This window comes from Leptonychotes weddellii, chromosome 5, assembly GCF_054177405.1.
Source record: "Leptonychotes weddellii isolate Sample4059 chromosome 5, ASM5417740v2, whole genome shotgun sequence".
Taxonomy (NCBI): Eukaryota; Metazoa; Chordata; class Mammalia; order Carnivora; family Phocidae; genus Leptonychotes; species Leptonychotes weddellii.
The window spans coordinates 100,355,955-100,380,121 of record NC_138373.1 but is presented as its reverse complement, the minus strand read 5'-3'; the positions used below and the strand labels follow the sequence as shown (position 1 = coordinate 100,380,121).

The 24,167-nt window shown below is 59.6% G+C and overlaps 2 protein-coding genes across 2 annotated transcripts in view; one reads left to right on the top strand and one right to left on the bottom strand.

The window, feature by feature from the left end:
- Positions 1–13,995, top strand: part of HDAC7 (histone deacetylase 7) — a 29,609-nt gene extending 15,614 nt beyond the window's left edge. Inside the window, exons 6-22 of the mRNA XM_081818955.1 lie at positions 24–226; positions 444–640; positions 888–1,061; positions 2,215–2,434; positions 3,825–3,958; positions 4,089–4,209; positions 4,418–4,467; positions 5,682–5,789; positions 6,807–6,862; positions 7,026–7,113; positions 8,182–8,301; positions 8,497–8,594; positions 9,845–9,963; positions 10,661–10,794; positions 11,097–11,181; positions 12,496–12,634; positions 12,766–13,995. Of these exons, the coding sequence (XP_081675081.1) occupies positions 24–226; positions 444–640; positions 888–1,061; positions 2,215–2,434; positions 3,825–3,958; positions 4,089–4,209; positions 4,418–4,467; positions 5,682–5,789; positions 6,807–6,862; positions 7,026–7,113; positions 8,182–8,301; positions 8,497–8,594; positions 9,845–9,963; positions 10,661–10,794; positions 11,097–11,181; positions 12,496–12,634; positions 12,766–12,811 (2,092 nt within the window). The 3' untranslated portion in view covers positions 12,812–13,995. The remainder of the gene's footprint in view (positions 1–23; positions 227–443; positions 641–887; positions 1,062–2,214; positions 2,435–3,824; positions 3,959–4,088; positions 4,210–4,417; positions 4,468–5,681; positions 5,790–6,806; positions 6,863–7,025; positions 7,114–8,181; positions 8,302–8,496; positions 8,595–9,844; positions 9,964–10,660; positions 10,795–11,096; positions 11,182–12,495; positions 12,635–12,765) is intronic.
- A 983-nt stretch (positions 13,996–14,978) lies between these two features.
- SLC48A1 (solute carrier family 48 member 1) lies at positions 14,979–22,808 on the bottom strand. Its single transcript, XM_081821553.1, has 3 exons — positions 22,556–22,808; positions 16,776–16,943; positions 14,979–16,184 (listed from the first exon to the last, which is right to left on the bottom strand). The coding sequence occupies exons 1-3, from the start codon at positions 22,689–22,691 to the stop codon at positions 16,048–16,050; spliced, it is 441 nt and encodes a 146-aa protein (XP_081677679.1). The 5' UTR covers positions 22,692–22,808; the 3' UTR covers positions 14,979–16,047.
- Between the last annotated feature and the right edge of the window lie 1,359 nt (positions 22,809–24,167).

Below are 24,167 nucleotides of genomic sequence, written 5' to 3'. Positions count from 1 at the left end.
CCCCCCCCCACCCCGCCCCCATGACTTCTCCCTACCTCTCCCCAGGCTGATGCTGACCGCAGGGCCCATCCGACTCTGGGCCCTCGGGGGCCAGTCCTGGGGAGCCCCCATGCTCCCCTCTTCCTGCCCCACGGCCTGGAGTCTGAGGCTGGAGGCCCCTTGCCCTCTCGACTACAGCCCATCCTCCTCTTGGATCCCTCAGTTTCTCACGCCCCTCTGCTGACTGGTGAGTTCCAAGGCTTCTCCAGGGGAGGGGCTGGTCCCTGCATCCTGCTAAGGGCCAAGCTCGGAAAGGGTCCCTTCCTTCCTGCCCCTTCTGCAGCGCCCCCATCCTGCGTGTCTCCCCGCTGAGCCCATGCCCCCTTGCCATCCCGTGCCTTTGCTTCCTTCTGTTCCTCCCTTGGGTTCCCTCCTTATGCCCCCCCCCACCCCGTTCTTTCCAGTGCCCGGGCTTGGGCCCCTGCCCTTCCACTTTGCCCAGTCCTTACTGACCACCGAGCGGCTCTCTGGGTCAGGCCTCCACCGGCCACTAAGCCGGACCCGCTCAGAGCCCCTGCCCCCAAGTGCCACCGCCCCCCCACCGCTGGGCCCCCTGCAGCCCCGCCTGGAACGGCTCAAACCTCACGTCCAGCTGATCAAGGTGAGGGGAACTGGGTAGGGGAGGTGATGAGGGGTTGCTTCACTGGGCCCCTGGGGGCTGAAAGAAGGGAGGCTCAGGAAGGGCTGGGACCTGGAGGGCCAGAGACAGGATATGGCTCCTGAGGGTCCAGAGCCACGTGGCCGCTCAAGTCCCAGCAAGATGAGTGGCCACGCAGCCCAGCCCACCATGGCCCACCGCACAGCCTGCACCCCGGCATGGCTTCTCAGTGGGCGTCTCCCTTCCCCAGAGGCCAGCCAAGCCAAGTGAGAAGCCCCGACTGCGGCAGATACCCTCCGCTGAGGACCTAGAGACGGACGGTGGGGGAGTGGGGCCAGTGGGGGATGACGGCCTGGAACACAGGGAGTCGAGCCACGGGCAGCATGAAGCCAGAGGCCCCGCTCCTCTCCAGCAGCACCAGCAGGTACAGCACGCCCACGTCCCTGGGAAGGGGTAGTCGGGAGACTCTGGGGCCTGGCATAGATGGAAGGGAGGGCGCTAGCTCATCAGTGCAGGAGACAAGTCTGGGACCCAGGCTGCCCTACCAGATCGGCACCAAGGTGCAGACACGTGCCCCCTGCCATGCACACATGTTTGCATGCACGCGTGTGCACGCACACATACACACTCCGGCAGCCTGCCCGTCTCGGGAGGAAGCCATGTCCCTTGTCCGGCGCTGAGGCTGGCCTCTCACAGAGCTGGGCATGTCCCTGCCCTGGCCCGTCTGCCCTGTGACCGGTTGTCCTGCGTCCAGAACGGGGGCTGGGACCGGAAACAGGGCAGAGCCAGGCGCGAGCACTTCAGCCAAGGCGCTCTCACAGCCTGAGTCCAGCAAGCCGTGGGGGATTAGTTTGCTAGGGCTGCTGGAACAAGTACCACAGACCCGGCCCCTCAGAGGACAGAAATACGTCGTCTCACGGTTCTGGAGGCCTGGAGGCCGACATCAGGATTCGTTCTTTCCAAGGGCTGTGAGGGAAGGGGCTGCTCCCGGCCTCTGTCATCGGCTGTAGGTGGCTATCTTCTCCCTGGGTCCTCACGTCGTTTTCCCCTTGCCTGCCTGTGTCTCACCTTTCCCTTCTTATAAGGACAAAAGTCATATTAGATTAAGGCTCACCCTAATGACCTCATTTCAACTCGATTACTGCTGTAATTACCTATAAGGGCACATGCTGAGGTCCTGGGGTGGGGCTTAGGGCTTCACGAATGGGAAGTGGCTGGGACACAACTCAGCCCATGGCACGTGGCAACAGTCCACGTACCTGCAGTGGCTCACGCACGTCCCTGTGTCCTTGGGCAGTTGGCCCGAGGCCCCTTACCTGGGTTCTGGCTTTGGACTCCCAAGGGTCCGAGGAGCTGTGGTGACACAGGGTGGTCATTCTGGGCTGCAGACCTTTGGGGGTGGTGCAGGGGGCCGAAGGTTCAGAGATCAAAGGCCAGAGCCCTGCCAGGAGGCTGGACTAGAGGCATCCTGGAATCTCTCCCGAAAGGGGCCTGCCTGGAGGTTTCCAAGGCCTTGGGCAGCAGGAGATGGAGCAGAATCCTGAGACCTGGAGACTGAGGCCCCCTGTGTCCCTCAGGTGTTTCTCTGGGAGCAGCAGCGACTGGCTGGGCGGCTCCCCCGGGGAGGAATGGGGGACTCTGTGCTGCTTCCCCTGGCCCAGGGCAGTCACCGGCCCCTGTCCAGGGCTCAGTCGTCCCCAGCCGCACCTGCCTCACTGCCAACTCCAGAGCCCGCCAGTCAGGCCCGTGTCCTGCCCAGCTCAGAGACCCCTGCCAGGACCCTGCCATTCACCACAGGTGAGGCCTACATTAGACTAGGGCAGGAGAAGGGGCTGGGGGCCTACAGGGGCTCAGGCGCATGTCCATGTCGTGTCATGCTGTCACTCGGGACATTTTTCGAGGCCACAGAGCACTTTCTTGGCCTCGTCAGATCCACACGGGGCATCCCACGAAGCAGGTGGAGCGGGTGATTGTTCTCCTTTTGCAGATGAGGAGGCCTGGGCTCGGGAAACTAAGGTGACAAGCTTGTGGTCAAAGAGCAAGCTGATGGTCAAGCCAGATTAAGAATCCGGGTCTCCTGACAACTCGTTCAGACCTTTCAAAAATGATATTTACTATGGTTTCTCTGGTGGTAAAAAAAAGAGCTCAAAAGCATTTTAGAAATTTTGAGAAATACAGAAAAACGTAAGAACACAATAAAAATCACCAACCGGTGTCCCACCAGCCCGAGGCACCTCTCCTAAATGCTGTTCTAGCTCGGCGCCATCTTTGCCGCAGCTGTATTCAGATACCACACACACGCTGGTTGTGGGTTGAGCCCCGCTTATTCTGTTAACGTATTATGAATACACCCTGATACAATTAACGTTTAAAAATGAGATTTTTATAGTATTTCATCACAGTATTTTTTTTTTTTTGAAGATTTCTTATTGGTTGGGCAGCTAGGTGGTTACTCATTTTTCCTCATGTGAATTTCCTTGTCCATGAATCTTTACCCATCCCTGGCGTTGTTTCCCAAGGGCTACTCTTAAGGAGTGTGGCATCCCTGGGTCAAGTGGGGTGAGCATTTTGAGAATCCCGATGTCCTGAGGCGTGCTGAAACTGACCCACCCACTGACAGCATGCAGGGCCCTCTAGGCGGCCCGCTGGTCAGGCCGAAACAGTCACTTCCCCAAAACTGCATCTGTCTTGTCACGTGGCCCAGCGTCACTGTGGGCTTCCCAGCTCTTGGCTTGGGGGTTTCTGAGGAATTCTTTCTTCTCTCACGCCCCCGTGGCAGCCTGTCTGGGTCGTGACATCCAGCGTGAGACCCCGACATTACGCCTCCTTTTGTCAGGCTCTGGGCTGTTGAGGTCTTGGTAGCCGTAGGGAGCCATGTGGGGAGGGTCAGAGGGCAGGAAGGCAGGGGCTCTATGGCCACGGTGTTGGCTGGGGCCGAGCTGGCGTGTGTGGGGGTGGGGGGGGCGCCTGAGGCTGGAAGAGGCTGGGGCGTGTGTGTGTGTGTGTGTGTGTGTGTACGTGCGTGAAGGGCTGAGGGGCCGGATGGGGCATGCGGGGCTGTGTGAGTGGTGGTGGGGGGCTGTCAGGTCTGGCTCCATGTGGGTGTGGGCGTCTGCAGCCATGGGGGGGCAGCGGGTGGGGGCTCCCTCGGGCCCGGGCCCTGAGCCCTGAGCCCCACTCTCGGCAGGGCTGGTCTATGACTCGGTCATGTTGAAGCACCAGTGCTCCTGCGGAGACAACAGCAGGCACCCGGAGCACGCGGGCCGGATCCAGAGCATCTGGTCCCGGCTGCAGGAGCGGGGGCTCCGGGGCCAGTGTGAGGTGAGGTGGCAGCGTGGGTGCGTGTGGAACCCGAGGAGGCAGGGGTCGCGGGCGGGAGGGGCCGAGCGGGCGGTGGTCGCGGCAGGGGGGTGTGAGCCGGGGCTGAGGAGCTCTGCGGGCCCTCCCTCAGTGTCTCCGGGGCCGGAAGGCCTCCCTGGAGGAGCTGCAGTCCGTGCACTCGGAGCGGCATGTGCTCCTCTATGGCACCAACCCGCTCAGCCGCCTCAAACTGGACAACGGGAAGCTGGCAGGTAGGGGCCCAGGGGCGCCTGGGATCCCCGTACCTCCCCCGACTCACCCAGCCGCTGCGTTCCCAGCTCTGCCCAGCCTGTTGCCCCAGCGTCTTGGGCGTCCCCACGCCGCGGCCCACTTCCCCCTCGCCCTGGGCAGCCGGCCCCAGCCCTCGGCGGGCCACAGCTGAGAGGCTGCAGCTCACACACCCTGGGCCTCTCCCCACAGGGCTCCTGGCACAGCGGATGTTTGTGATGCTGCCCTGTGGTGGGGTAGGGGTAAGTGTGCCCGGCGGGGGGGGCTTGAGCGGCCATTGCCACGGGCTCTTGGAGCGCCTCCCTTCTGTTCTCCCAGGCCCAGCCCCTACCTGCTTGTTCTTGTGGTTCTGCCAGACCTGTTGGGCCAGGGGCTCTCCCATAATGCTCCTCTGCCGGCTAGACGCTCCTTGTGGACAGGTGTGTCCTCCACCCGTCAGTGTCTCCTGAGTGGGGAGCCCTTTGCCTTGCACTTAGAAGGTGTTTGGTAAATGTGGAGTGAGGCTCAAAGAGCAGGGGGTCATCTCCCTTCGTAAGACCCTGGTGGTGGTCGGGATTCGCCCTTCCACACCGGCCTCCAGGCGGAGTCGGGCTGCTCGGCCTGGGGCTGTGGGGGTGCCTCCAGGGTCCTTGGTGACCCAGGCAATTCTCTCCCACGGCCCAGCTTCCCCTCCTCCCAGTTCACCCTGCTTCCTCTGGTGGTGTCCCAGCCAGGAGTGTGGAGGCAGGGGATGGAGGCCTAGTTCCAGAGGGAAGTGGGAGCTGTAGCTGGGGGGCTGTTGGGGAGCCGGTCAGTGCCCTGTTCACAACTTCCCATTTCTTGCCACTTTCTGATTTTTCCAACTGTTGTTGCTTCTGTTTTCTCCTCCCTCCTGTCCCTCTCTGTCTGTCTCTCTCTCTCTCTTTCTCCAGCCTCTTGCGACTCTCTCTGCCTTCCTCGCCTCTCTTGGTCCGCCTCGCCCTCCCCATCTCCCCATCATGCCCCCCGGCCCCTCCCTAGCCTTGAGGCCCAGGGACTGGGTTTGGGGGGCCTCCCAGCCTGGGCTAGGGGCCCTGAGTGGAAGACAGTGGTGCAGACGGCCCCTCGAGCTCCGACCATCCCGCAGGGCCTGAGCAGAGTCAGCTGGGGCTTAAAACCCCCTCCCGGTCCAAACCCCAAGTCCCGCCCAGGTAACGCCATGCCCCCTCCTCTGAGCGGGGAGGCAGGCGCGATGCTGCCGGCCGAGTGCTGGCCAGATACGGGCTGGTGATGTGGACTGAAGCTGGGAAGGAGAAGTCACGCTGGGACTGGGGGACACAGGAGGCCTTGCCTTTGGGTGGTGGGGCACTGGGGAGGCAGCGCTGTCTGCCCAGCTCCCTGCCCCTGGGGTCCTGGCCGTGGGGTGGGCACCGCCCAAGTGGGCCCTGGCTCCTGGGGGGGCCTTGGATGATGCGGGCCCTGACTCTGGCCCCCACAGGTGGATACCGATACCATCTGGAACGAGCTGCACTCGTCCAATGCAGCCCGCTGGGCCGCAGGCAGCGTCACCGACCTCGCCTTCAAAGTAGCTTCCCGCGAGCTAAAGGTAGGAGCTTTGAGTGGGAGGTGGGTAAGCCGCAGAGGGGGTGGCAGGACGGGGCAGCAGGGAAGGCCGGACCCAGAGCCCCAGACCTCTCACTCCCCTTGGAGATCTGCCACAGGGTGGGAAGGGAAGGGAGATCGAGAGCACTGGGGACGAAGCTGAGATCCGAACCTTACGCTCATGCTGTTTGGTGGGGAGTCAAGCCACTGGTCTCTAAGAGACCCAGGGTCATAATTATTCAGGATCATTTCACACACAGACCAGCTGTGTGACCACCGGCAAGTTGCAGAGCATCTCTGCACCTTTCCCATTGGCAAATTGGTTCTTTGCAATACCGAGGTTTTATAGACCCGGTTGGTGCTTGTGCTTGTTTGCTCTGGGCTGGGCACCTTCCAGGGGCTCGTGCTGAGGTCCATACCCCCAGCCGTTGAAGCGCTCATAGCCCAAGGTGGTCACACGTTCAGTGTCCTAGCTCCTCCTCGGTGCGGGGAGGGCATGCAATGAAGAGCTCAGTGCTGGGCTTTGCGTTCTGGCTTCACCCTTTGACAAGTGGGCAACTTCCCACAAGCTATTTAACTTGCCCAAGCTTCAGATTTCTCCTCAGCTGTGAACTAGAGAGAATCCTGTTTATCTCATGGAGATGTTGTGAGGATTAGATGACATTTACCTCAGAGAGATGTCAGGATGAAGTCCTGCGTTTATAGAGTGCTGGGGCACAGTGCCGGGCATGTAGCTTCTGCCCGACAAACAGTAACTGTTGTTATAAAGTGGTAAGAGTCCAGACACACCAGGGTGGGGGGGTTTGTGTTCACGGCCAGCGTAAAGGCAGAGGATGCCTGGCCTGGCCTGGTGGCCAAGCCCCAGGGCACCTCAGATCCAGCCTGGCCACCGTCAGATCTGCTGACAGCTATTGTCTGATGGCCCCTCCTCAAGGGATGAGCCTGGGGTTAGGGGCAGCTTCATGGAGTTGTGGGTCCGAGTGCTGGCCCCTTGGTTGACAAGCATTCTTTCTGTTTCCAGAATGGTTTTGCTGTGGTTCGGCCCCCAGGACACCATGCAGACCATTCCACAGCCATGTAAGGCTGGGGGGAAGCCTGGGAGGGGGTGAGATGGGGGTGGCAATCCCCCTCCGTCACCTGAGCCTTCTGGGGCCAGGCCAGGGGTGGGCAGAAGATGGAGGCTGGAGAGGTGGAGACCGGGGGGGAATGGGCGGGCAGAGCCTCTCTCTCGTCCTCCCAGGGGCTTCTGCTTCTTCAACTCCGTGGCCATCGCCTGCCGGCAGCTTCAACAACAGGGCAAGGCCAACAAGATCCTCATCATGGACTGGGTAGGTCCCGGTTCCTAGCCCCTTCAGATCTGAGAGCCCCTTGGAAAGAGCCCTGAGCCTGGCATCAGAGGATCTGGATTCCTGTCCGAGTTCTGCATGAGCCTCCTGGGCCCTCTGTATAAAATGTGGGCGAAGATAAGAGCCACATCGGGGGGCTGCTGGGAGGCCCGGGGGCGATGGCATGTGGGAAGGCCTCAGCCATCTCGAACTCCCTCGGCGGGAGGAGCCACTTGAGCGCTCTTTGGCCTCCAGGGGCTTCTTTCTGCAGGTGTCCTAATTGCTGCATTGTCCCTACGGTCACAGTGTGATAGCAGGTCACCTCAACGTGCCCCTAATCACATCCAGACCCTGCGGTTTGACCTGTGGTGGGTTTTGAGCCTGACTGTTACCTGGTTTCAGATGAGGAATGTGAGCCCAGAGAGGTTAAGTAACTTGCACATAGCCACACATCTAGTAAGTCCTGAGACTGCAATTTGAACCCGGGCCAGTTAGCTCTGGAGTCCATGCATCCACCTAAGCTGCACACTCTGCATGAGCGGCTGTGAATGGACGTGCCTCTGCAGCAGTTGAGGACAGTGGAGGAACTTGCCACCCTTGTGCCCACGTGTGGTCCTCTGACTTACCAAGTGTCAGGCCACAGCTCTTCCTAGCAGTCGTGGCCCTGGGCCTCGTGGACCTGCCCCTCTGTAACTGAGCTTGGTTTCCCATCACCCTATCACTCCTGCACCTTGGACAAGACGCAGTAGCGAAGGTTCCTGACATGTGTAAGGCTGGACCCCTCCCTCTTCTGCCGTACATGTCTTGCCCTTGGCATGCCTCCTCCCCTTCAGGGTCTCGTGGTATATCCACCCTGGTTCAGGGCTGTGCACACATCTGTGTGCACATGGAGAGGGCCAGTGGACTACTTGGGACCACCCAGCAGTGTAGCTGTAAGAACCCCAGTCTCCCTACTCCCAGTCTAGGATCCTGACCCTCAGAAGAGGGACACTCACAGCCCTTTTGAGCTGCGCCAGCCCCCAGCTGTGTGCTTTCAGGCCTTCCCTAATCATTGTCCATCTCCCTGCCCAGGATGTTCACCACGGCAACGGCACCCAGCAGACCTTCTACCAGGACCCCAGTGTCCTCTACATCTCCCTGCATCGCCATGATGACGGCAACTTCTTCCCCGGCAGCGGGGCCGTGGATGAGGTAACTACATGCTCCCTCCCAGCCCCATTGACTCTGCCTCTGTCACAACTAGCTGTGTGATCCAGGGCAGGTTGGGTAGCCTCTCTGATGCTCCGCTTCTCGATCGGGAAGTGAAGAGGCCGGGCAAGCTGGTCTCGCAGCCTGGCGTCCTGGGACTCTGCTCTCCTCTTGTCTCTCTTGCTTCCTGTTTCCCAGGTGGGAGCTGGTAGCGGTGAGGGCTTCAACGTCAACGTGGCCTGGGCCGGAGGTCTGGACCCCCCAATGGGGGATCCTGAGTACCTGACCGCCTTCAGGTAAGTGCTCTGGGGGCCCAGGGGAGGTCTGCCCAGCAAGGCCACTCTTTCCTGCCCCCTAGCCCAACAGCACCAGGCTGGAGGTGATGGGTTGGCTTGGGAGCCCGTCCTCATCCAATCACTGGACATTATAAGCCAGTCCTGGGGTGGGCCTTCCAGACTGAGACAAACAAAAGGAAAGACACTATTACACTGGCCTCTAGGAGCCTCCAGGCCCCATGAGAAGACAGGAAACACAGAATGAAAAAGTCAGAGGTGCTTTATAAAGGCACATGTTACCCAGAGCCAGTGTTGAATTGAGTGCAGGAAGATAGGCAGGGTGGAGTGAGCATAGCTGCCGCATTCAGTCAAAGAAGCCTGCCTGGAGGAGGTGGGCTTTGCACAGGAGGTAAGAAATTTAAATTGTGGAGAAAGAAAGCAGATGATGTTCATATTGGGGGAGTTGCTTAAGAAAGGGCATTCTAGAAGAGGGGCTTGGGCTCTGTTTAGGAGCCCTTATATGTTTCATTCCAGGGTACCTATACTCTGTTTGGGAAAAGAGGACCCTGGAAGTAGGTCTCAAATACTTTTCTGGAAATATTCACCATGAGAGCTAATTCTGTAGGAGCCCTGGACTGGGCTTCCTAGTGTCTGTGTGCCCTGAGCCCGGGGCTTTGAAACACATCAAAATGGACGCCAGAGTTGGGTGAGGGATGGAGGGAGGCAGCTGTGGGGGGCCGGCAGGGGCAGAGGATGAGAGAATGGATCTGGGTGGCCCAGGACCTCAAGAGAGTCAGCTCTCAGGTAGCAGGTGGTGAGGTGTGGTCAACTCAGTCCAAAGCGGGTGACAGCTGAGTACCAATAGTTTCAGCCCCCGAAGCTTAGTGACCTGCCCCCACCGTGGTCCTGCCCAACTGCACCCCACAGACACACGTGGACACACACACACAAGTGCGTGTGCACACATACACACACACAGACAAGCACCCATGCATGCCATGCATGCACGCACACTCTTCTTTCTTTCCCTTTGGTGCCCCTTCCTTGACTCCTTCCTGCCTCAGCTCTGGGTGGCTGAGTCCTCAGGCTGTGCTAGGGATATGGGTGGCCAGCCAGGTCAAGGAGGTCAGAGGGATCCATTTATCCTGCTGGGAGATTGGGTGTCTTGGAGTCCTAAGAGCAGGGTACCCACAGTAAAGCTGGTGGGAAGGGGCCTCTGCCCTGGCAGCCCTGCACGGAGTGCTGAGCCCCTGCCTTTGGCACCCACACAGGATGGTCGTGATGCCCATCGCCCGAGAGTTCTCTCCGGACCTGGTCCTGGTGTCAGCTGGGTTTGATGCCGCCGAGGGTCACCCAGCCCCACTGGGTGGCTACCATGTTTCCGCTAAATGTAAGGAGGGCCCAGCCCAGGAGGCGATGTAGGGAATGAGGGCTAGGCTGGGAGGAGAGGCACTGCCCAAGCCCAGGGGAAGGTGGCAATGGCCGGCCCAGGGCCATGAGTGAGGACTGGGGTGTGACAGCTGGTCCTGGCATTCCCTAGGCCCTCCTCGCCTAGCCCTGCCCAGAGCCCTTTCTCATGACAGGGCCGTCACCATGAGAGGCCTAAGCCACAACCCGGGGGTGAAGTCTGGTAGCCAAGCTCAGCCATGGGACCCCCCTCCCAATGCACACCCCAGTTGTGCATCCCCAGCTGGGTTGGCAGCTTCTCCCAGAGGAGGATGGGGAGGAGCATGTTCTCAGAACAGAGGGAGCCCACTCAGCCTGCTGGGCCCCAGGGCTTGGGGGACAGAAAGAGAAGATGTTGTGGCTTAGTGGAAAAGACGGGCTGGAGCCCAAGCCCTGGGTTCCAGTACTGGCCCTGCTATTTACTAGCTGTGGGCCTCATGCAAGTCCTTCAAGCTCCACAAGCCTTGACTGGGGCATACGAATAGGTTTGACCTGGGGGTCCACGTGAAGGGCCTGGAAGAAAGAGAGATGTATGCATCTGATCATTATTTATAAGGGAAGACGCCAGCAGGGAAATCACAGAGAGGGTCCACCTCCCCTCCAGCCCTGCCTCTCCTCTCCCTCCCCACCCAACCTTCTAGGTTTTGGGTACATGACGCAGCAGCTGATGAGCTTGGCGGGAGGTGCAGTGGTGCTGGCCTTGGAGGGTGGCCATGACCTCACAGCCATCTGTGATGCTTCTGAGGCCTGTGTGGCTGCTCTTCTGGGCAACAAGGTGAGCAGCCCGCCCCCCGTCTATGCATCCACAGGGCAGGAAGCCCAGCTCGAGGACAGCCCCAGCAAGCAGGCAGATGGGGTGCCCCCAGAGGGCTCGCAGATAGGGCCGGGGTGGCAGGCCTAGAACGAGGGGGACAGAGTGGGTACCCCTTCCCCAGGTCAGGTCTAGGACCAGTGTTTGCAGCCCTAGGCAGAGCTGGGAGCACATGCATATTTGTGCCTGGAAAGCCAGGGCCCTTGGCGTGGGAGAGAGCTGGGCCTGTGGGTCCCTAAGAGCTGAGGTGCTGTTTTCTCTTACAGGTGGATCCTCTCTCAGAAGAGGGCTGGAAACAGAAACCCAACCTCAACGCCATCCGCTCTTTGGAAGCCGTGATCCGGGTGCACAGTGAGTACAGAGAGAGGGCACCTGCTGACCCCAGACTTGGGAGAACCTCAGGGGTCTCCTGCCCTCAGTAACCCGGGCCCCATGGCTTCCAGTGCCCGCCAGGCAAGGGGCTCCACTGCTGTGCTGGAGTAGGCTTCCTATGAATTACCCCAACAGTAATGGTGGGACTGCCTCCCTCCCTGCAAATGGGTACTCTTGGAGCCCTCCAGATGGATCCAGTGGGGACCACCAGTCAGTGGGGACCACCTGCCTCCTCAAGGCAGAACGGCCTCCCATCCCCAGCCGCAGCCCTAGGCCAGGGCCAGGCCAGTAGCAATAGGCCTTTTGCCAAAAGCCCTGGTTCTACCTTGACCCTCAGTCCTGTCCATAGGGATCTTGGGAGCTCTGCCTGCTTTGGGGCCTGGTCTTAGAATAACCCCACATTTGGGGGTGCCTGGGTGGCTCAGAGGGTTAAGCATCCAACTGTTGATTTGGGCTCAGGTTTTGATCCTCAGGGTCATGAGTTCAAATCCCGCATTGGACTCTACGCCCCGTGCGGAGCCTACTTTAAAAAAAAAAAAAGGAATAACCCTACATTTGGAAAGCACTTTAAATTTTCCCCTGCAACTTAGCATCTATGGAGCACTTTATGTAAAGACCCGTGTTCAAGGGGTTCAATGCTAGGGATACAAAAATGAATAAAGTAGATTTCCCCACATCCAGTAGAGGAAGTGTGCATAACAGTAAAGATGCTGCTGGTACTTTGTATGGCGTCTTCACGCTGGGCCAGGCTCTGGGCTGGGCGTGTGCCATGGACGTTATTTCTGACAACAGTGGGCAGGATGGTCGTGTCCATGGCTTAGCGGGGGCGGTGGAAGCCCGGGGCCGTGAGTGACCCGCTGACGGCCACACAGAGTCAGCTCTCTGTGCTGCGTCCTTCCCGCCCCCCACGCTGTCCTGTCCTACGTGCTGGGCAGAGATGCAGACCCCATCTAGGGAAGAGTGAGCCCCACTGGTGCTCTTAGGAACCCCACACTGTGGGAATGGCTCAGGGGTGGGCCAATAGCTTGGGCACCTGCTAGGGCCCCCCAGGAGCCACAGTGAATCAGCTCTGCTCACCCTGGCAGGGCTGCGGGGGGCGGAGGGGCAGGTGAGGGGACGTGTTATGTTGAGGGTAGAGGCGGGCGAGAACGCTGACCCCAAACTGAGGATACGCCCGCCGCTGTTGGGCCCTCGCCCCGAGAGGTCCAGCCTTGTATCAGTCTAGGACGCGTGGTGTGGCAGGGTGGGGGCGCTCGTTTCCCCAACCCCGCCTGAGTCGGCTTCTTGCCCCAGGTAAATACTGGGGCTGCATGCAGCGCCTGGCTTCCTGTCCAGGCTCCTGGGCGCCCAGGGTGCCCGGGGCCGACACAGAAGAAGTGGAGGCAGTGACGGCCTTGGCGTCCCTCTCCGTGGGCATCCTGGCTGAAGAGCGGTAACGCCCGCCCCCGGGCCCCCAGCCTCTCCACCCCTCGGCCCCTCCCAGCTCGAGGACCCCAGATCCCAGCCCAGCTGCCCCAGCCTCCTGAGGCCCTCCAGCAGCCCCCGCCCTTGTCTGTCCCCCAGGCCCCCAGAACAGCTGGTGGAGGAGGAAGAACCTATGAATCTCTAAGCCTCCAGAACGGATCTGCCTGCCCACCCTGCCCTTTGGACCTGGTTCTCTTCTAACCTCTGGCAACAGTACCCGTTCCCGGGGTCTTCAGAGAGCCTTCGGGCAGGTAGTTGGAGCTAGAGAACAGCCCCTTGCAGTCACCCCAAGGAGCCTGAGAAGGGCCCTGGGTCTAGGATAGGGACCAAAGAGGACCCGGAGAGGAGGCAGGCTGGGCAGCCAGGCGGGCCTCGGTAGGGCTGTCTCAAGAACAGAGTCTACCCGTTTGGGGCCCAGGCCCCTGGCTGGGCCCCCATTCCTCAGGACTGCACAGAGGAGGACTAGCTCAGTCGGGCCCACCGATAACCACTATTCTTGGCTCTGTAGACCCTGGGCTCTGCACACAGCCCCAGGCTCCACACAGAAATGTGAACTTGGCCTCAGCCAGGGTGGTCCTTCCTAGGCTCTGAGGGCTGGACTGGAGTGGGGGAGAGGGGGCTGGGTAGGAGGAGCCAGGGGGTCTGCCATCCCTGAGGGCAGGGGGCGTCCCTCTTGCCGGCTTCCTCAGATGACTCTGGAAGCTTCCCCCCCACCCCCACCCTGCCCCGCCACTGGGCAGGGAGACAAAGCTCCTTCCGAGAGAGCAGCCATCAGCAGGCCTCCCATCTGGTCCCTGGCCCCACCAGAGGCCACCCTCCATCAGCCATCTCAGTGCCCTGGTGGAGCAGACAGGTGCTCTGGGAGTCCCGTGCTTCCTGAGCCAATGGTGCCAAACTCTTCATCTCTCCTCAGCGGCACGGCATGACCGCCAGGGGCCCCTCGGTCACTGCCCCCCTCTGTGAGCCTTCTCTCTTTCTGGGGTCTCCCCCACCCAGCTCTGACTCCTGCCCTACATAGGACTAGCTTGGCTGAGGGGAAAGGGGGTGGGAGAGTGGACACAAGACATGGGGGAGGGGAGGCTGCCCTGGCAAAGTCTTCAAGGCTTCTGGGGTCCGGGCCTGGGGCCAAGAAGGAAAGTGTTGGGGTGTGTGTGTGTGTGTGTGAGAGAGAGTATGTGTGTTTGTGTGAGAGTACGTGTGTGCACGTGTGTGTGTGTGTGTGTGTCTTCCCCAGGACCACCATACCCTGTGTACGTATGCATGTTTTTGTAAAAAAAAAAAAAAAAAATGGAAAAAAATCTGAACAATAAATGTTTTATTTGCTTTAAAGGTGCCTGTGAAAAGGCCTCTGGGGATGCGGGGTGAACCGCCGGCGGACAGCAGTGCGGGGGCGGGTGGTGGGCCACACAGCACAGCGCGCGTCTCATTTGATGTGGGAAAGAAAGGGACCAGGCTGGGCTGCGGGCCAGCCCCCCTCTAGCTCCTTGCCCTTCTGTGGGTAGCTCCCTTGCAGGAAGAACCCATTCTGCACACACCCTAGCTGGCCCCCACTCGCCCCACCTTGGGGTAATAAAGAGGCAGCAGCTTTGGGCTGGGTCCAGAGACAGAAGGCCCACTGAGCGGGCGGGGATAGAGATACGCGGACCCAGAAAGCATCCCCAGAGAGTGGTGAATCAGACCTACCTGGGTTCAAGTCCCAGCTGGGAGCTCAGGTAAGTCACGTCACCTTCTGGGGCCTCTGTTTATCAGTTAAAGGCTCCAGAAATAGACACTGTTTCTGGTCCCTTCCCGCTCGACTGCACCATGGCTTCCTAACATACACTGAGCCTAGAAGAGACAATGCATGAGGCAGCAGGCTGGGACAAGCTCACCCAACCACCAGAGAGGAAGGTGCCAGGCTGCCGGCGCCTGTCTTTACAGCTGAGCCAGCCAGGCTTCTCCGGCCAGTAGGAGGAGCAGCCTCATCCCCTCAGACCTGGCCCCAAGCCCTCAGCCTGGGAGAATGTGAAGGGGGGCAGGTTCAGCCCGCTGGTGCGGAGGCCGTGCCTCTGAGCATCCGCCCCCTGGCCGGCGTGGCCTGAGAGCCAGGCTGCTGGGCTCCCCTGTGCCAAGAGGGGCCAGAGAGGGAGGGCCTCCAGCCCCTGAGACAGTGATCCCTCCTCTGCCCTCCAGGGCACAAGGTGAGCTAAGGAGATGGCTTCCTGGGACACCTCGAGACCCGCCGCCGCCACCACCCGTCCCGCTTACCACTCCCACAGCACCCCCCCCACTCCCCGCAAGATTCCCGCCCCACAAGAAACCACCAGAGGCTGTGGGATACAAAGGGCCGCTGTATTTCCGCTAAAGTGACAGTGACACAGATAAGGCAAAAGAGCTGAAGGGCAGGACACATCAGGTGGGAAAAGGGTAGACCGTGCAAAATGGCAACCTAACATAAAAAGAAATCCATAACAAAAGCTCCTTCCCTCCCGAGTTAGTGAGCCCTTGTGCCCATGTATAGGCAGAAAAGCAGATTTTGTCCTTCCGAAGGGAGATTTAAAAAAGATGAAAGCTCTAGGCAAAGGGCAGTGAGCGGGGGAGTGGGGGGACGTCTCATGGCCAGGGGTGACGCGTGTGAGAAGTGATGGAAATACAGATCTGCGGGGTTCCCTCCAGCCTGCACCATGCTGCCCCCTTCCCCGGAGCCCTTCTGGGGGCATGGCACCTTCCCCAGACACCTCGTCTGGCCTCGCTCAGGGAGCCCGCTTTCGGGGTGTGTGGTGTGTGGTATGGTGAAGGAGATGACTGGCTCTAGTACGCTCATGGGAGACCGGCTCTGGGGCGGGGAGAGGGACACTCACCTCTCCACTCAGGTCCCCAGGCCTTGGGAAAAGAGAGCCAAGTGTTGCCATTCCTGGGATTGAGGAGTTAAGCTACCTGACCCTCAAAGGACAACAGGATGGGGTGTTGGGGTCAGGCTTGGGAGGTCGCCCGTAGAGATCCCTTACTTGACCTGACCTCCCAGGTTCTCAGGCTGGCCTGAGGGAGAGTGCCCCCAGGCAGAGGTCAAGGCTCACTGCCCTACCCCTTGACTCACTGCCCTGGCCCTGCTTATGAAGATGCCTCACTGAGTGCTAAGAAAATAGATCCACCTGAGACGGTCTAAAGCTGCCCTCCAGCCAGGCCGATGAGGAGCAACATGGCAGGAAGGACCCCTTTCCACCGCACCCAGGTGTCCCGCAAAGGGGACAGGACAGCTTCCTAGGAGACCGCAGTCCTCTTGCTATGTTTCTTCTGCCACAGATCCAGGGTTTCCAGGGGGAGTGGCAGGCCTGCCCAGTGTCTCAGAGGCTGAGTCCAGGTCCTGAGGACCCCCAGGGTACAGAAGCCTCACCCCTTGGGTCAGAAATCGCTGAGGATGCTGATGTCGGCGAAGTCCGCGCGGTAGCGGTGGGCATAAAGGCTGAGCAGGAAGGCCCACTTGAAGGAAATGAAGCTCCAGACGCAGGAGAGGTAGTAGCTGTTGGGGTCTGTGAGGCCTGCAGGGGAGAGGAACCCCACGGTGACTTGAGAGGGCTTCACCCTGGACCCCAGCCACCATGCCGCAAGCCCAGGACCACCCCTCCCCACCAGCAGAGGTGGAATGTGATAAGCACTTTTAGAGCATTCAGGGTTGGCAGGCAGGAGGCCGTGGGCCTGAGGGAAGGTCAGGGCTGGCCAGTCCCAGGTCTGTATCATCTACTCTGCCTTTCTACATTTACCCTGGGCCACTTGCAACTTGCTTTGAGCGTTAGACTCCTTAGGGGCAGGAAGGGCCTTTGCCTACTTGCCGGCCGCAGCCACCAGGGGGCGCTCCCATCCCAGAGCTGGGCAGAAGGACTAACCCCGTGGGGCCAGTAAGAGCACTGGGGGCTGAGGACCCGCAGAGCACACCCCGCTCAACATCTCCCACGCATTTCATTGAACCCTTCCGACCCGAGGGGCGGCTGGGGACTCCTTTCCCCTCACTGAGAAAGCCCGGGCACGGGCTGTTTAAGTGATCTGCCCAAGCTCCTTGGACACAAGCTTTGGAGCCAGGATCCGAATCCCAGGGGCCCTCCCCCGCCCTTCCCTCCCTGACCGGCCCTCACTCTGGTGTCTGGTGATGGCCAGCACAAGGAAGGTGCAGAAGGCGGCGATGGACACTGCCGAGAAGAGGACGCCCACGAAGAAGAAGCCACGCAGTCCCTTGAGCCAGGTCCTCCAGTAATCCTGCATGTACATCACGTGCGTGACCAGCACCCACAGCGCCAGCGCACCTGCCGGGACAGACCCGTCAACCGAGGGAGCCGCCCCTCCCCCCTCCGCGCCCCCCGCCCCCCCACCCGGCCTCCAGCCCGGGACCCCGGGGACCCTCCGGCCCCTGAGGCCAGGGCTGTCTGCATAGCAATACTAAGATCACGTTGGCCTTCCACTTTCATTGCTTTCTGACTGTGGAGTGGAATGTTCTGGAGGCTACAAGGCCTCTGGCATCACCAGGACTTGGATGCAAAAGCAGATAAGAGAATCTACTGTCTTCTGTTAAGCCAGATGTTAAAGTGATTTGCAAAGATAGGAAACCATGCCATTCTTTTCCCTCATTTTTTTTGTTTTAAAAAACATGACTGTTTCTTACACAAACATGTTATTTATGCTAACGCAGTGTTATTTTTAATATTACTTTAAAATGCTTGTAATGAGCACTGGGTATTCTATAAGACTGAGGAATCACAGACCTGTACCCCTGAAACAAATAATACATTATATGCTAATTAATTGAATTTAAATTTTAAAAATATTTTAAAAAATTTTTAAATGTTATGAAACAAGTGGAAAAATTAGGACACTGGATATTTGATGACAATAAACAACAATCGATATTTTTAGATTAAAAAAATAAAATGCTTGAAATGTTCTCAGTCTTAATTTCTAGTATGGTACAGCTCGAGAGCTATAACCCACATACACAAGATTTCCTTGGGGCTTCACTACTTTGCAAGCGTGTGAAGAGGTCCTGACATCGGAAGGTTTGGGAATCCTGCAGTCTGGCCTGCTTTCCAGGACCTGCGACCACCTGGGGGCGTGGGGGGGCTGTTGCCGCAGCTCCACCTGGCCCTCAGAGGCCTGTGGCTGAGCTCTAGGCCGGCGGGGCCCTTTCAGAACTCCGTGGATTGCTCTTGCAGAGTGAAGAGGCCCAGCAGTGAGACCCCCCCAAGACCACCCAGCACCCACGTGGCCGTCTTGCTCTTGACCAGACTCCATGCCACTCCCGCTAGCTTGCTGAGAGGGCAGGCCAGACGCCCCCAGCCTCTGCAGGGCCTGCCCTCCGGGCCTGGCCGGGCACTTGCCCTGGAAGCCAGCTACCACTCGGCCGACACAGTCGGTGCCCTCTGTGCCAGGCCGTGCCTGCCGGCGCAGCCCTGGGAGTGGAACAACTATCAGTCCCCCTGGCAAGGGTCTGGAGCAGGGCCACAGGGTCCCAGCAAGGAAGGATGGATGAAAGAGGCAGAGCCGGCTGCGAGTTCTGTCCGTGTGTGGGGGCGACACAGGCTGCTGGGTCCTAGGGGTCGGGGGACGTTTCCAGCAGGCCGCCGCACACACTACACGCAGGGGGGCATCTGTGCTTAGGGAGGGCAGGCATCTGGTTGGGGAGAGTGGTTATCTTGAGCGAGGGAGAGAAGGAAGGGAAGTGGACGGGAGATTGGGGGCGGCAGCGTGCTTTGACTGGCTCTGTGGTATTTTTATTTCTTAGGCTGGGTGCTAAGTATAAGGGAGTTCATGAAATCATCTATCCTTTTTTATATGCCCAAGATCTCTCTCTCTCTCTTTTTTTTTTTAAGTTAGGAGGGGAGAAGAGGCTGGTGGCGGCGGTGGCGGGAGGGGGGCATCGTCACAGAACTATGCTCTGGTTGTCAGCTCAGCAGGTGTCACAACTCTGGGCAGCCTGGCACGGGACACAAAGCCACGGGACCGGGAGCCAGGAAGTCTGGGGCCTGGCACTGCTGTGCTGCCCGTGACCTCGCAGAGCCTTGGTGTTTCCACGTCCAGAAACGGGTGAGCCCAAAGGTCCTGCCAGCCTGGAAACTTGGCCACCCCAGGGTTCCTCCCTAGTGAGGGCTCAGCCCTGCCAGCCTCCCGTCCCACCCTGTTTGACCCCCCGCTCTCCCAGCTCTGCCCCTCCCCACCGCAACCTTCTGCGGGGCTCTGGGGCCTGGAACGTGGGTCCCTCCACCCCCGAGATCAGGGTGAACCAGAACAAGCGTCTCTCCAAGCCCGCCCAGACAGGAAGCTGGAGCAGGCCAGAGGTGGACAGAATGATAATCTCATGGCTTTTCCGCTGACATCTCACACGATCTGCAGCATGTGCCAGAGGCATTTCCCAAACCTCTCACATGCACCCTAAGTGTTCGTCTGGGGATGCCGTGTAGGTCCTTAGGAAGAAGGCGTATTGTTACTGAGTGCATCCAAGGAATGGTCAGATGGGCATTTGTCTGGGACAGCTCCACCTGCCCTCTGTCTCCTCAGTACGCCATGGGGGGGCTGGAGGAGATGAGCTCTAAGATCCCTCACCACTCAAAGACCCTGGAGCCAGCTTAGGAGAAAATAAGGAGGTCAGAGTAATTCCTCTGTGACTCAGCAATTTCTGGGTTAGGAAATGCTGAAATAGGGGCCTGTGGAAATGCCATGTTTTAGTCCACTGGGCGCGCTGCAGGAGTGCCCCCAGACAGCTCCCCGCCTCCCCCCCCGCCATACACCCACGTACCGAAAAGGAAGATGGCCATTTTGGGTGTCCCATGTACTAGTTCTTTGTTAATAAGCAGGCAAACCTTAACCACCTCTCACTTCCCACTGAGCACAGGCCTTGCCTCCAGATAAAAGAAGCCACTTCTGGAAGCAGGCCCATTCCCACCCACCCGGGCTCCCACCGCTGTCCTTGGAACAGGGAGCTCCCCCAAGGTGGTCAGTGAACGAGCAGGAGCCCCGACTGGTCCCCTCCCACACCTCAAGCAGGAAGCAATTGTCCCTCAGCTTTGCTCTCTTCCTGAGGACACTCTGGACTCTAGGAAGCCTGGTCTGTACAATTCAGGGCAGGATGGTCAGTTCCCCAGGCCCACCCGGCTGCGTGCTCACCACCCCCCCACCCTGCCCCACCACTTCAATGAGCAGAGCCCCTGCTCCACTGGGGGCTTGCAGCTGACAGACCAAGGGCAAGGAAGGGTCGGAGTTGGTCAGTGAGAGTATCACCAGGGTCTGGGTTGGAGGTGAGGAGCCGGGAGGAGGCCAGAGGAGCCCACAGAGAAATTCAGACAAGTGGGACGCTGGGCCAGTGCACCCCTGCCCTCTACACCAGCCCTGGGGAAAAGCCAGGCCCGAGCCCCAGGGCTCCTCTCCCTCCCAGCTCAGGTGGGAAGAACACAGAGCCATTTAGACTCCTGGGGCAACTTTTCCATTCTTTTCACCTTTTCTTGGTCTACTAGACCCGGAACAAGAGTCTCTGTTTCCCCAGGATTCCCCCAGCAAAACCATTTTCTCTGCAACGGCTTTCCTCCAGGCCGCTTCTTCCTAGACACCCATCAGGATGGGAGACAGTGGGTCTCCGCCCATGAACAGGCTTCCCGCTGGGCCCAGGGGCCCCTGGGGGCTAGCCCTGCCTCAGAAACCAGCACCCCCATCAGCCCCTGCCTGGTATGCAGGGGAGAAGGAGCATGCTGGGGCTGCCCTCTGGTGATTCAGCAGTTTCTGGGCTGGAAAATGCTGAGTCAGAAGTGGGGTGCTCACAAGTCAGTAAATCTGCTGATGCTTCACCCCCAAAAAAGGAAGGAGGCTGACTGGCTACAGACTTTGTCAGAACACACACGGGGTGGAGAGGGCCGGTGGCTCTGACCTGGCCAGCCCTCCGCCCGCCTGCCCCTGGTACCACCACCACCTAGCGGCTTTGCCCGTCCATTGCCACCTCCTGGTTGTCTGCGAGGCCAGACTGTCAGGGAGGCGCCAGGCCCTGCTCCAGCGGCTTGCTGCCCTGGCACCCCTCCCTGCAGGCGACTCCACAGCTGGCCTGCCTCGGAGCCTGAGGGAAGCATTCAGGGAGGGAGAGAGGGCAGGGTTTGGGTCAGAGGGAAAGCCCACACTCCCTGGAGCCCGAGGTACGGTGCCTTTTCCACGGCCTCCTAAGACTGTGGGATGAACGCCATGGAGCCTTCTAAGCTGTCCTACTGCCAACCGGGAGGGGGTGTCCAAGATCACCCCTTTCAGTGGTATTTCCTCCCACTCCTTACAGATGAGGAAACTGAGGCCCAGGAGGCATCGGCTCAGCTCAGCTTCACCGGGCTCAGCTCCCCAGGACCAGACTCTAACAACACCAGCTTGGATCCCAGGGATGGACCCCCCTCCCTCCTCCACACGACCAGTCCCTTCACCCCAGGTGTCACTCAGCCACAGGCCTGGCGACACCTCCTTCCCAGGAACAAACACACAAAACTGCAAGGAGAGAACCTTGAGGAACAGAGCAGCTGGTGGGGGTGCAGAGGGGGAGCCAGGGGTCTGTAGAGAACTGAGCGATGCTGGGCTGGCTGCCTCCAGGGAGGACAGGAACCCACAGGTGGGGGGGGCATCTAGGCAGGCATGACAACATCCTAGCCAGGGAACCCCCCCCCCCCGAGGGCCCTGTTTGGCCTTGCTCAGGCTATGGCTCTGTATGCCCCTCGATTAAGGCAGAAACCCCACCCCCCGTTCCTTCTCTACCCAGGGATGGCACTCAGTAGGCTTGGTGGCAATGACTAAATCTAGTTACTTTCAGTGAGTACATTTAGGGTTCTCTCGGGCAGAGGATTTTAGGAATGGAATGTGATCACCATACGTAAAAGTAATATCCTTGCATGTATTTTTTCCCCAAAGTTCTTTTTCCACACACTGTTTCGTGTAGTTGTGTAACCCTGGGCAAGCTACTTATTTACTCTAAGTCTCAGTTCAAGCCTTATCTGCGAAATGGACGCAATAAAAATGCCCACTGCACAGGACTAATGTAGAGATGAAACAAGATGATGGAAACGCTGCTTAACACGGTGACTGACACACAGAAAGTATTAGAAAAAAATGTTAGCGACTAGGAAGAGTATGTTTTGTCTTCACACCAATGCACAGAGAGGTTCATCGGGTGTCCGCAGGTGTACAGGGAAGACACAGCATTGGTGCGGATCCCGCCTCCAGCGGCACCCTGACGCTCGCCCTCTAGCACTTGGCTCCCCTCTGCTCGTTAAAGCACAGAAAAGGCACCCAGCACAGGCTTCTGCAGACCTTGGCAGAGGAGTCACAGCGGAGGGGTGGCAAAGAGACACCGACGGGGTGGGAAGAAAATGTCCAGTTTCCGTCAGATCCCTAGCGCGGTCCCCCGGGGCTCGGCTGAGGACTCCGCTGGGGGTGGGGTCCGCCCTGGCGGGAGGAGACGGCTTCCCCGAGGAACCCCCCCTCCGCCCTCCTTTCCACTTACTCCTCCTCTGCCTCACCCAGCCCCCAGGGAAGGGGCGCTTGAGGAGCGGAGGTCCCCGGGCAGAAGCGCGCGTGCGGTTGGGGGGCCGAGCGAAGGGTGGCAGGCAAGCGGGCGCGCAGCGAGGACGCTGTCACCGGGCGGCTGGGCCGGCGGCGCGGCAGGCGGGTGCCAACGGGAGAGGCGGCGCGGGGGGGGGACATGGGCTCCCGCAGGCGCCGGGGCCCGCGCGGGGCCTGCGCTGCCCACGGACGGTTTTGGGTAAACAGCCTCCCCCGCCCCGGTCCCCGGGGAAGCGCCGCCCGCGAGGAGCCTCCCGGAGCAGCCGACAGCGCCTCCCGCCGCCGCGCGCCCGCAGCCGGGACCCCGCGTCCCCCTCACCCCCCGCCCCCGCGCGCCCCGGGGTACCTGCGAGCCCCCCCATGGCTGCCGTCCCCGGCTGTCTGTACACCACGGTCCAGACGAGGAAGATGGAGAAGCCGGCCGCGGAGCTGAGGCCGGAGTAGGCGGCGCGGAGGCCGAGCTGCAGGCGGGACGGGGCCATGGGGCTGCGGGCGCCGGGCGGGGAGGGCGAGCGCCGCGACAGTCACAGGTGCAGGGCCGGGGCCGGGGCGGCGAGCCGGGAGCCGGGAGCCGGGAGCTGCCGGCCGCCCCGCGCTCCGCCCCCGGCCCGCCCCCCGCGCCTCCGGCACAGCGCCCTCCCCGGCCGGAGGCCGCCCGCGCCCGGAACCGCGCCGCGCGGCGGGAGCTTCGCCAAGTGAGGGCCTGGGGCCGCCGGGGCGTTTGGGGGGTGCCTGGTAAAAAAAAAAAAAAAAAAAGGCACGTTCCGGGGCTCATCCTCATTACCCTGCCGGGATATTCGGGGCTGGGCGGGGCCCGGAAATCTACAAGTACACAAGCCAGCTGGGGCCAAGACTTTAACATTTTTCTCTCTGAATAAAATTCTCGCTTAAAATTTAAATTTCTCGTTTAAAATTAAGATATAAAAATTGAGAAACATGCAAGTACACAGTGAATAGATTCCCTCCACCCTGTCCCTATCAACCAGATGCCCTCCCCCAGACGTTATGCGCATCTCAGAAGATTCTTCACACCAAGGTTTGAGAACCCACGCGCTGTGACCATCACCTCATAACCTCAAACACTTCACCCACGCTGACAGCTTTCCTTTCCTTTCATCTCCGTAAGCTTCACCCCCCCACCCCAAATCCCTACCAAACATCACCCCGACTCTCAGAATCTATAGCAGGAGTATGTTGAGCTTCCACTGTGAGCCCGGCTTCCTCCTGGGAGCTGGGAGGGAAAACCAAACATAACTCAGAGCCCTCAAGCACAGATAAGCTAGTTGGGGAGGCCCATCACATCCCTGCACAAAATAAGTAGCCAGTATCCCTATTAGTTTCCTTTAAAAAAAAAAAAAAAGGATTGATTTATTTATTTGACAGAGAGAGAGAGAAGAGAGAAGGAGAAGCGACTCCAGCTGAGCAGGGAGCCTGATGCTGGGCTGGATCCCAGGACCCCGGGGTCATGACCTGAGCCAAAGGCAGATGCTTCACCCAGGGAGCCACTCAGGTGCCCCCGCCTGTTAGTTTCCTTTTGCTGCTATAACAAATCACCACAAATCTAACGGCTTAAAGCAACAAATACTTATTCTCCTGCAGTCGTGCAGGTCAGGAGTCCAACAGTGGGTCTCACTGGGCTAAAATCAAGGCGATGGCAGGCCTGCCCTGCTTCTGGAGGCTGGAGGGGAGAATCTGCTTCCTTGCCTTTTCCAGCTTCTATAACCACCCACATTCCTTGACTCATGGCCCTCTCCCTTCATCTTCAAAGCTAACAATCACATTACTCTGATCTCTGCTACTGTTGTCACATGTCCACTGATGACTCTGCTGCCTCCCTCTTCCCTCGTAAGGACACTGTGACCAAGAACCTGGATAATCTGGGGCACCTGGGTGGCTCAGTCAGTTAAGCGTCCGACTCTTGGTTTCGGCTTAGGTCGTGATCTCAGGTCAGGGTCTTG

Excerpts from the sequence above, each read along its gene's own strand:
- SLC48A1 (XM_081821553.1), bottom strand. The coding sequence starts at position 22,691 with ATGGCCCCGTCCCGCCTGCAGCTCGGCCTCCGCGCCGCCTACTCCGGC. Across the intron at positions 16,944-22,555 it reads AGCCATGGGGGGGCTCGCAG|GTGCGCTGGCGCTGTGGGTG; the intron begins GTACCCCGGGGC and ends CTGTCCCGGCAG. Across the intron at positions 16,185-16,775 it reads GGCCATCACCAGACACCAGA|GCCTCACAGACCCCAACAGC; the intron begins GTGAGGGCCGGT and ends TCTCCCCTGCAG.